The sequence below is a fragment of the Hypomesus nipponensis genome, chromosome 21 (genome assembly GCF_054491055.1).
Source record: "Hypomesus nipponensis isolate SF chromosome 21, ASM5449105v1, whole genome shotgun sequence".
NCBI classification, from domain to species: domain Eukaryota; kingdom Metazoa; phylum Chordata; class Actinopteri; order Osmeriformes; family Osmeridae; genus Hypomesus; species Hypomesus nipponensis.
The window spans coordinates 3992501-4004423 of NC_140381.1; the positions used below are offsets into that span (position 1 = coordinate 3992501).

Sequence of the window (11923 nt, forward strand, 5' to 3'; positions counted from 1 at the left end):
CTCATCTCTTTTACCACGTTAAGATATGTAAATTAACTGAAATTGAATGACTATGCACTGAATGACCACATCCTCAAATTCTTAAACCGTTTTCATGTTTTTCTTTCTGGTCAAATCTGTCAGGGGCATCGAGCCACAGTGAGAATCACACGTCTCTTGAGTCAAGGCAATGGGAAAATATGGACGGTAGGTTTCAGATTATGTTTATTTTCTCTTCTATCAGGTAGAAACAACATAACATAATCCATAACAACAGAACACCCTTTCTACAGCTGTCTACAGTAATTATCTCCATATGATACGTGTAACTCATGATTGATGTATACTGATATTTAATATTATATTTAATTCACTGTGTGTCTAAGCAGCTCCAGAGCAGTCTTCTGATGTGAGGATTGTTCTGGTGGGCAAGACTGGAGCAGGGAAGAGTGCCACAGGAAACACCATCCTGGGGAGAGAGGCCTTTGAGGTGGACTCCTCCTTTATGTCAGTTACTAAAGAGTGTAAGAAGGAAGAGGGAGATGTGGATGGGAGGAAGGTTGTGGTGGTAGACACCCCAGGTGTTTTCGACACCTCACTCTCACCAGAGGAGATGAAAGAGGAGATAGTCAGGTGTATTAACATGTCAGTTCCAGGTCCTCATGTGTTTCTAGTGGTGGTTAGACTGGGGGTGAGGTACACAGAGGAGGAGAGGAACACTGTCAAGTGGATTCAGGAGAACTTTGGAGAAAACACTTCAACATATACCATCTTCCTCCTGTCTCATGTTGATGACCTCAGTGGGAAAAGTGTCGCTAAGACCCTAAAAGTATGCCCAGAGCTACGACAGCACATAGACTCATGTGGGAAGAGATATCACTGCTTCAACAATAAAGAAGGGCACCACACTCAGGTGACTGAGCTGTTAGAGATGATAGACCAGATGGTGGAGTGGAATGGAGGGAAACACTACACCAGTGAGATGTATGAGGCTGCTCAGAGGAGGATCAGAGAGGAGGAGGAGGGGAGGAGAGAAGAGGAGGAGAGGAGGAGAGAGGAGGAGGAGAGACTGAGACAGAAGCAGGCTGATAAGAGAGTTAGGGAGGCATTGACAACCAAACTGTTAGCAGGTGGTAGAAGTGTGGGGGGGACTCTTGCCATAGTTGGGACTGCGTTAATCTTGACTCAAGATGGGATATTTGGGTCTTTAATGGTGGCTGGGGGACTTGCAGCTGCTGTTGGTGGCTGGTTGGCGATTAACAAAATAAAAAGTTTATTTTCAAGAACTCCATGGGTCCTACTGCAGGGGTCAGATGGCTGAGCGGTTAGGGAGTCGGGCTATTAATCAGAAAGTTGTCAGTTTGATTCCCGGTGTGCAAAATGACGTTGCATCATTGAGTAAGGCCCTTCACCCTACTTGCCTCGGGAATAACCCTGTACGTACTGTAAATCGCTCTGGATTAGAGCGTCTGCTAAATGTAAATTTGAGAAAGCAAACAAGTGGAAATGAAACCAGTCCTTAAATTCCAAAGGAATAGTCAACACATATGATCAAATTGCTGCACAATTAACTCTCGAAACCATGCTTAATGCATTTTTGTTTATTGTTTTTCTTGTTGTTGCAAATATTGTTGCTTGCTTTTTTCTACAGGTAACACTCTGGCACTTGTTGAGGTGCATGTTGTTAAATTTGTAACTTGTTTAACTCCATGCTCTTATGGGTCTTCTCTTTGGCACCTATTTCCTTTGTACAAAGTATGCTTCATGTTTTGGCTATCCACAATGTTTTGGGGCTCGTTGTTATGATCAGTGACCTATGCAGTTTTGTAAAGCTTTCTCTTGGAAGTCGCTTTGGATAGAAGCTTCTGAATACAGTAAATGAATAAATATAAATGTAAGGTTTTTCTGTGTGTACCCTGAGATGTTAGTTTTTGATATTGTCTGTTTGAGAGAAGAATCTTCAATTATATATATAAAAAAAAAAAAAACATGCATGGCCCTGTTGTCTTTCTATAGTACGTTATTTTTAACATGAATGTGTATGAGGTGGCACATCAAATGTTTGATGAAATCTGGATTTCTGTTTAAAATATAATAAACACTGTTCCTCTATTGGGGAATTTCTCAACGTGACATGTCAGAAACTATACTTTACTTTAACATTACTGTCTAACTTTAACCATAAAATTATGACTTTTATAAAATATGGTTCTGTAAAAGATTGTAGTGTGGGAGGCAGTCAGCAGGTAAATGAGAACCAGTGTTTGTGGTGTTTTCCACGTGTGATTTACACCCTGTGGACAGGAGAGGAGAGGCAGCAGATGCCTCGACTTCAGTGTCCTTCAGAAGCTCAGTCTTCATCCAGACCAGATACAACAGCTGATCACACTGCTGGTACTGAACAGCTGCTCACACTGCTGGTACTGAACGAGGGAGCGTGCAAGAAGATAAATGTGTGTCAAGGGGGGCCTGTGTGACTACATTTTTATTATATGAGCAATAAAACAAAATATTACACTAAATGTCTCTCACACTTTATTCAACAGCTTTATACAGTATTAAATGGGCTTTAACACAATAGTATGTCTTTCCACTGGCAGAAAAGATACCCCTCCCCAGGTGTTTGTATTTCCTATAGTTCGTATTGCCACCTACTGGTGAGAATGAGCACATATTATAACTAAGACAGTGGCATAGGCTATCAAAAGGTATGCAACAGCAAACGCTAAAAAAATGAATAAAATAGAATGTCCCCATTACCCTCTAAAAGCAAACATTCAAACAACTCACACACGTGCCAGCAACATATTTTAAAGTAGGCCAAATATGAAGGGTCAACGAGAAATGATAATATCCTTCAGAAAATGTTTTCAATACAACCGTTGTCAGAACAGGAAGTGATGCCCTAGTCACCTCAGGCACGCAGCGCCCGGCTTCCTGTTCTCCTCCCAGTACCACAGCAACTGCGCCAAGTTCTTCGTCGTCACGGCAACCACCCTGGACAGAGCGCAGCGCCGTAGCGCGAACAGGGGATTGACCTGGAACATCTCGAAGCTGGGCGGGTCGGTCGGAGAGATGCCCAGAAGCTTCAGGCACATCCCCAGGTAGGCGTCCTCGATGTAGATGGGCTTGATCCGACAGGAGACTCCCAAGATCTTCTTGGGGATGTCGATGGACATGACATAGCCCAGCCCCAGGGGGTACGGCGGGTACTCTGCCTCGGCGATGACCTCCTTGGGCAGGAAGAACTTGTTGTTGGGGTCTCTCAGCACCGGGCTGTGCCACCACACCAAGCCCGTCGTGTAGTTCTCCCGGGGGGCGTCGAGCAGCATCTTCACGAGGTTCGGGACGTTCAGGAACATGTCCGAGTCGATCTTCATGGCATAGGAGGCGCCGGGGCAGCGGGAGCTCAGCCACTCCAGCATGACCATGGTCTTGATGGTCAGGTTGCGGTAGCTGTCCGTGAAGTTGCTCTGGATCAGGTCGCGGTGCGTCCTGCTCTCCTGCCTGACGTTCTCCAGCTGCTGCTCAGCGTCCGAGCCCCCAGGAAGGCCGAGCAGGAAGAGGGTCAGCACCAGCTGGCCCTGGACCAGGCTCTCGTTCCCCCACGTCCTCCGGATGGCGTCGCGGGCAGCCAGGTTGTGGGGCGCCACCGGAACCATGAGTACCAGAAAGGGGGACTTGGTCTCACACACGCCTGGCTCGTCCATGATGAAGCGGTAGTTGCGTGGGTAGGTGACGTGGTACGGACCGGGGTCCTCCCATGGCACCGGACTGAGAGGCCTAGATGGATCAGTCTCTGTGCAATAATTGGTCGAGCCGGGGGTTTGTTTGGCATGGTTCTGGTTACCCACGGTCTTCAGACCGTGGGGTTCCAGTTCGAAGATGTCGCCCTCATTCTTCCAGCCAGTAATTATGTAGGTGACGAAGATTGACACTGTAAGCAGGACACAGACAAATACATATCTGTGCCTTTGTAGCAGTCCTATCCAGATGTCCTTCAGAGTTTGTTGCCTGGAAGGAGACGGAGAAAGATAAAAGACGGTATGTGGATCAAAAACTATAGGCTGTTTTTTTGGGTTTTTTTCAATATTCTCCAGCAACCAGAAGAGGGTATTGTTGAGCTTTCAATTGTATGTCGATTTCGTCATCGGTGCTTGGGAATAGCTGTTCAAACTATTAGGTGGTTGTTTGCATAGTGGAGTAGGTGAATACTAATATTCAAAATACCACACACTGTGAATGCAACGTTGTTTTAATCTTCAGGGTTATTTGTAATGGTTCATGATTTCTCTGGTTGTTGAACAGATCATTTAATAAGATGAAAAGAAACAGGTTCGAATGTAGATGTGTGCAATTGATAAGTGTATGTCATGACTCAAGAGCACACAACACTCAATTCTAGAGTTTCCATGGTTACTAATAACCCACACGTGTTGCTGTCATACATTCATACGTCAGGTCTTGTGTGTGGTTCTATACTGCTTGTCTGATCCTGGCAATGTAGCAACTATATCCAGGTATTTGTTTTTTGACATTATTTATGCTGCTTTGTATTTTGCACTGCTTGCCCGCCCATGACCCTTGCCTATTCTTACTATGCCTTAGAAGTCACTTTTTGTACCACTTTTAGGAGTTCTGTAACTAAACTCTGCTCTTGGGTTCGACACCTTTTGAACCAGTCCGCTACTATACTACGTCATCCATGCTCCATCAACATGACAGCTTCCTGATTTGCCCCCCTGCTTCAAACTCAAGGTGACTGTTCACATCGCACATTCCATAAATGTTTGAATCGTCACTGTTACTGTTTGAGGGGGAGGTTTGTCTGACACTTACCTCATTGTCGATGTGTTAAGTTCCTCATGTCGGTCTATAAGCTGTTTTCCCGTGTCGTGTCTGTTGCGCTTGTTTCCATGACATCACAAACATATTATTTAGATCATGGTGTTGCAAGGATCCAGATATCTGAAGATGGTATATTTGAATCTAATGCCACCTCCATAGATTGTAAGTTAACAGGTATTTTCCAGGCAAACGCTCACTTTTTGTCTACAACACCTGGCTGCAAGGATTTTTCCTTTTCCTGACTGTGACAGGTAAGGACCGCCCCCTAGTTGGTCTCTACCAATTATTGCTCCTTTCCTGAACTATCACCAGGATATATCCTAGAGAGTGCAAACATTTGCGTGAATTGGCATCAGTTCTCACAACACACCCTGAGTTTAGCAAAACTGTAACTTGAAGATATATAATTTGCATGCTTAATTGTGCACTCTCAGACTTTGGCTCCAACTAATACACAACCGTTACTCCTGGCAAATGGCTCGTTTCCTTAGGTTTTGTGAAATCCATAGTGCATGACTTCCGTGTGGGCACTTCACAAAACCAACAGTCCTACAATTCCTACAGAGAAATAACCAGTCAAACCTGCTTCTTGTTCATGTTTGTTGAAGTTATTTTTTTTCTCCAGTTTATTCCTTGTCTCATGGCCTAAGATAATATATATTTCTAAAACTGGTTGTTCCCGTAAAAAATCAATAAAATAAATAATAATCCATAATGTTATTATGGAAAGGGTGCCATAATTTTATTGAGTGTACATTACGTTATTAGCATATAGTGTACACATTAAGGTTTAGGGCAGGTGCGTCGTTTGACCCTTTTTACAGGGGCATGTGCCCCAGTAAAAACAAAAGTTTGAGTTTTAACAATTGACTTTATTAGTCAGTGCATTCATTTAGATTGACAAATAAATAAATACAATCTAAAATAAATACAGTATCCCAATCAACACTTGCTAAATCAAAGCAGTTTAACTGCGCGCTCTTCTGAGCTTGCTAACTAGCTAGTACTGCAGCCCCTGCAGCACGCACACAGAACTCCAGGGGGGTATTCCAGAAAGCAGGTTATGCGACATACCCAGGTAAAGTAGCTCCTCATATGACAGCCAGCGTTGTAGCAACATTGCCAGTAAGTTGCTGCTGAACTGTTGTATAGTGGATTAAGCATGGGGAGTTTCTATAGCCGTGTAGTGCATTGTGCGCAGCAAGCTTGACCGAAAAAAAGGAATGTGAAAAGGTGCTTGTGCCTCAGTAGAGCGTTATGTCTAATAACACCCGTAGTTTAGGATGTGCACACATTTACAGTGTAAACAGTTACACAAGCCTATATTGTATGTTTTGTCAACTTACAGGACTGTGTTGAATTTCTGTAGAAAAATTTAGGCAAACTGGATTTTATAGGTGAAAGGATATCCAGAAACAAGTTATTCAGGGCAGATACTTTAAAAACAGAAAATCCAGGGGGTAATGTCCAATGTGAAACTGAACACACTGAAAATGAGTGATTGTATAGGTTGTTAAAGTCCCTATGTTGTATTCCATAAGCATAACACCCTTTCAGACCAAAACAAAACACTGTCAGTTTGTTGATGTGCAATTTCTTATAAAATGTAACAGTGATCACCCTTCTATTGAGCAGTTACAAACATATTAAATAATCAATCAAATTGTTTAAATAACAACCAGTGTATTTCTACATTTATGTTGGAAACTGTATCAGGAGACCCATTGACCCCTGTAAGATTTTAAGGCTTAAAATTACAACATCCCTTTTAGCTCTCCAAAAACACATTTGCAAATGTCTTTTTTTTTTGAACGATCACATTGACAATAGACAATGGGTCCTATTGTCTTGCCAAGCAATGCCATTGGATAAATTCAACAAACAAAAAAAATATATATATATAAGAGAGCTAAAAGTGATACAACCAGGGGTCTTACAGATTACTAAACAGATTCTAGCGGACAGGGGTCTTGTTTCTGATGCCAGTCAGTTTAACTAATGTAGCCAGTGAAATACACAGTTGAGAAGAAGAAACATGCCGTTGGCAACGTTATCTTTTTTTTTTTTTTTTTGAGCGAGGAGAGGAGCAGGGATGGGGGTGTGGTGTGGTGAGAGCAGGATAAAAGGTTGCAGTCAAGCTTGAAGAGGAACTAAATCAACTTTCGACAAAACTTGACAGCCTTTCCAAAGAAGTTGAATCATTGGGAGGGGTTGTGTGGTAACTGGCTTTGTTCACGGATAGCTGAGCTTTTGAGTAATCCATGAATACATTTTTGGATTTTGTAAAAGGGGCAGACTGTCACATCCTAATTCTATTCACTTGTGCTATCTACAGTTTGTATCTACATAACCCGTGTACCAGACCCTGCCTGCCACACAGCTGATTCAGCCTGCAGTCTGTCTGCGCCTTATGAAGAATCCACCGTGTACCAGACCCTGCCTGCCACACAGCTGATTCAGCCTGCAGTCTGTCTGCGCCTTATGAAGAATCCACTGTATACCATGCCGGTCCATCACCTCAGCTGGCCGATTTGGGATTCATCAAATAATGTTACCTGTTATACCCGCCTCTGCTGTCTGCGTTTGGGTCTAGGCCTGAGCCACCACACAGACCGAGTCTGAAATTACTCCTTAAATATGGGGTAAGCAAATCATCAAAGGTGGGTGGGGTTTGACCCCGTTGTGACGAATCCGTACGGCAGGGTAGGTAAAGGTTTTTGAGAAGGACTCTAGGAGTCATTTGTGATTAAATAAACTTCACCAATCAATACATCAAACACTCTGATAGTAAAATAAAATAAATCCCCATATATGTTGGTGCAAACTGCATCTCAGTTTAATGAAAAGTCCTTCATCTCCACACAAACTGTTCATCTTTCATGGATATCATCGCCACCATCCATCCGTTTTCCTCCTTCAGTTCAGCGTTGAGTTACAGGGAGGTTCAGGTCTATGCAAATCAGTCCAGTACTCCACCAGCTGGTTAGATCCGCCCAGAATATAGGTGATGACCGAGGATAACTCACAGCGATTGTACGTGTGAAGGTAGGCCTTCCATAGAGACGGATCAGGAGGGCCAGTGGGCCCCAGTCCTAGCTTCTTCAAACACGCGCCCAAGTAGGCGTCCTCGATGTTAAAGGGCTGGACGTCCTTGGAGACCTCCACCAGCTTCCCCGGGAGGTCGTTGGAGAACACGTAGCCCATGCCGAGCGTGTAGGTGGGGTAGGTGGAGTTGGGGTACATCTCCTCCGGGACGTACCATTTGGAGCCGCGGTCGCGGACGACCGGCCTGTCCCACATCAGCATCCCCGTCAGGTAGTTCTCCTTGGGGATGCCCGGCGTCTGCAGCATCGCCAGCAGGTTCTGGACGTTCAGGAACATGTCCGAGTCGATCTTCATGGCGTAGGAGGCGCCGGGGCAGCGGGTGGCGAGCCAGTCCATGATCACCATGGTCTTGATGGTCAGGTTGAGGTAGCTGTCGGTGAAGTCGCTCTGGATCAGGTCGCGGTGCGTCCTGCTCTCCTGCCTGACGTTCTCCAGCTGCTGCTCAGCGTCCGAGCCCCCAGGGAGGCCGAGCAGGAAGAGGGTCAGCACCAGCTGGCCCTGGACCAGGCTCTCGTTCCCCCACGTCCTCCGGATGGCGGCGCGGGCAGCCAGGTTGTGGGGCGCCACCGGAACCATGAGTACCAGAAAAGGGGACTTGGTCTTACACACGCCTGGCTCGTCCATGATGAAGCGGTAGTTGCGCGGGTAGATGAAATGGTAGCTGTTGGCGTGAGGTGTGGTACTGAAATCGCTCTCTAGATCAGGATCGGGTGTAGGAATTACGCTTGGGACCACCGGTTGGCTCTGATTAGTTGTTATAGACCACGCCCACTGGATCCCCATGGTTCTGTTTGTCCAAATGGTCCAATAATACTGTGTAATTTCAACGTCTCCCCGCCAGAACCTCTGGGGTCCTATGGGGGACATGATTGAGACAACATATACGCTGACCAGACTGAGAGCACTTAGCACGAGCAGACCAAGGAAACAGAACCTTACCGCCCTGTTGGGGCGTCGGAGGACGTCCATGTCTAGAGGGGAGAGAGAAAAGCAACTGTAGCAACTTATCGCGTGACATTTCATCTGATTCACTTCCTCGTTAAAAAAAATTCTGATGGATATGGCTTTGATTCTCTGGATTCTACTTGATAGATTCTGGCTAAATGGAATCTACTGATTTATTGAGAGCTTGTTTGTACAGTGTTTTCATAAATCGGTAGCAATTAATAGGAATAATAAAGGAATGCATAGTGTTATTTTACACTTGAAATGATATTCAACCTGAAAATCATCTACAGGTAGGGGAGACTGGGTGTGGTTGTAACACCTTTTTCTTCAGGACCTAAAACGACCTTTCTTTTTAGCTACACGTCTGAAACTTTTAGGCAAAGTACCCATACTTGTCTACTACAAATGGCAACAATTTAAATGTCTTCAACCATATCAGACTTGTGAGATGATGACAAATACAAGGTGGTCCTTTGTTACAACCAACCCCACTACCGGGGTAGGTTGTAACACATACTGGGGTACGTTGTAACAGGTAGACGAAATGCACAAAAACCAAGTGATAAGGTAAAACAACAGCTTTGTTTTAAAAGAATGGCTGCAACAATAAAATATGTGTGAATATGGGGTGTGTATGTGCATATTGTGTGTGTTTGTGGATGCACAAGTGTGCATTCATATGTATATATCTGATGTTTTTTGCTTTTCGACGCTCCTCCTCTTCAAATGCCAGCTTCACTGGTGTATCAGTGAGGATTTCCGAGCGCCTCTTTTTCTCTCTTTGGTTGTAACACTTTAAAAACTCTTGTTACAACCATCCCCGCCACTGTCACCCATTGTTCATCTAGCTGTATTGGCATGATGCTTTGAAATCAGCAGGAGGTTTATACACCATTCCTTTCCTAGATAAACTTCAGTTTGACCTGATATAACTCATACAACATTATCTACGATGGTAGAAGTACTAACTGAAAAATTATCTTCTTACAGAGCGAGATTCAAAGTGGAGGCAAGGAGACACCCTGGCCCACCTAAGTAAAGCTGGAAAGATATTCTCAGATTTTAACTTCTGGAATCAGTAACTAACATAGACGTCATGATTGGATTTATAAATAATTTCTCTTCCTTTTCCAATTTACAATACTCATAGAATAGGTATTTAAAAGCTGCATTTTAACATGCCTTGTAATTTCTTCTTGTGGTAATTCCTTCATTTAACTTTACTTTTTGCAAAAATGAAACCAATAGTCAGAAAACTGCAACTTTGGTTTGTGTTATCCTCCCTGTTGTGTCATGTGTTTCATTTACATTTAAATACGATTTCTGAATCAATTGAACAGTCAAAGGAGAGTGACAGGGTTGGAATCAGTAGTAGACAGCTCTTTTTCACTCATTCAGTAGTTTTACTCATTTATGTATCTTACGCAGACACTGTACTTCCGTTGTCAGAATCAATAGCAACATACATCTTGTCATTGACAAATTATGCATAAAACAATGCAGTTGGTCTTGAACTACATAGAATAGCTTTAACTTTATGTTCTACCATATAATAAATCAAAGTCTGCTTTGATTATCTTTTTACAGCTGAAAGTAAATACTGCCACAGTATTCATTAGAGTTCATTAAATCCCTCAAACCCAATGAGGATCTACGTACAGTCTGAGTCAAATCAAAAGATCAGGTAGAATTGCAAGTTAAATCCTGTTTGTGGTATTGTTACGGACACGTTCCTATTTATATTTCTGGTATGTAAGGTAATGTTAACTGATCATACACGTAGAATTTTCCCGTATCTACTATTTATGAATTCACACAATCTCTGTATCAATAACTCGAATAAAAAAACGAAATAAAATAATAGCTAACAATTGATCGATAAATTGTCGGTTTAGTCTAACAAGCACATCGAGAGCATCATTGAGAAAACTCACCTTCTCCTGTCCTGCCTGTTCCGTGTGTGCAACCGTGCGTGTGTGACCTGTTAGATCAATCTCAAGTGGATTATTGCTTAACGCCACGCGCCACACACAAGATGTATTGACATAATGATTAACTTTAGCTTTATATTATACTAAGAAAAGCACACAAAGGTGAGGTTTGTGTATTTGTTTAATGACAATGTCTACCATTGCCCATCATTACCGTTGGAACAGATGCTCTTAACACATCCTCCGTCATAAAAACAAAACAAAGTGTCACCAATCGTAGGAATATCTACATATGTATTTATACCTTTATATTTCTGTGTACTTGTGTGTGTATATTTAACATGTCACGTTCATGTTCATGATACAAGGCACTTAAACACACATTTGAAATACTTATAATGATGATCTCAATGTGCAAAAAGGCTATACTGTAGGCCAGTGGTGTTCAATCCTGGTCCTCGAGAGCCCCTGTCCTGCATGTTCTAAATGTTTCCCTGCTCCAGCACACCTGATTCAAATGAATAGTCATTATCAGATGGCTGAGCGGTGAGGGAGTCGGGCTAGTAATCAGAAGGATGCCGGATCGATTCCCAGCCGTGAAAATAACGTGTGTCCTTGATTCACCCTTTTTGTCTCGGGAGGAATGTCCCTGTACTTACTGTAAATCGCTCTGGATTAGAGCGTCTGCTAAATGACTAAATGTAAATGTACCCCTTCCACAGAGCTTGATAACAACCCATTAATTTGAATGGGAAACATCAAAAACATGCAGGACAGTGGCCCTGGAGGACTAGGATTGAACACCTCTGCTGTAGGCCTATATCATTTCAACTTTAATACAGGCCCTGGTAGGCCATTGTCTTATATTAACCCTTTGGGCTTCAAGACCTCCATGAATCTTTTGCTTTTTCTATTTTCATCCACCCCAAGTCAATCGTCGTATAGTTGCCTCTAGTTAGGGGTGTTAAACATTATTTCAGTTCCAAAATGTAAGTAGATTTTGTCGTTAATTTAAATGAAGTATTCATTCAGGAAATAATAATAATTCATTTGAGGATACACCTTCATTAAAGCATAACTGGTCATCATTTATATAAAAATGATGACCAGTT

The 11923-nt window shown here is 43.1% G+C and overlaps 3 protein-coding genes across 3 annotated transcripts in view; 1 reads left to right on the forward strand and 2 right to left on the reverse strand.

Annotated features, from left to right (window-relative positions):
• Positions 1 to 2056, forward strand: part of LOC146237521 (GTPase IMAP family member 9-like) — a 2552-nt gene extending 496 nt beyond the window's left edge. Inside the window, exons 2-3 of the mRNA XM_084686001.1 lie at positions 1 to 186; positions 369 to 2056. The exon at positions 1 to 186 is cut by the window's left edge and continues 113 nt beyond it. Of these exons, the coding sequence (XP_084542127.1) occupies positions 180 to 186; positions 369 to 1300 (939 nt within the window). The 5' untranslated portion in view covers positions 1 to 179 and the 3' untranslated portion in view covers positions 1301 to 2056. The remainder of the gene's footprint in view (positions 187 to 368) is intronic.
• Positions 2057 to 2501: 445 nt separating this feature from the next.
• Positions 2502 to 5062, reverse strand: LOC146237522 (beta-1,3-galactosyltransferase 5-like). The gene is made up of 2 exons (XM_084686000.1): positions 4819 to 5062; positions 2502 to 3993 (listed from the first exon to the last, which is right to left on the reverse strand). Exons 1-2 carry the CDS (start codon positions 4821 to 4823, stop codon positions 2889 to 2891), a joined length of 1110 nt encoding a protein of 369 aa, XP_084542126.1. The 5' UTR covers positions 4824 to 5062; the 3' UTR covers positions 2502 to 2888.
• Positions 5063 to 7557: 2495 nt separating this feature from the next.
• LOC146237523 (beta-1,3-galactosyltransferase 2-like) lies at positions 7558 to 8901 on the reverse strand. The gene has a single exon (XM_084685670.1). It carries the CDS (start codon positions 8899 to 8901, stop codon positions 7744 to 7746), a length of 1158 nt encoding a protein of 385 aa, XP_084541796.1. The 3' UTR covers positions 7558 to 7743.
• Positions 8902 to 11923: the final 3022 nt, after the last annotated feature.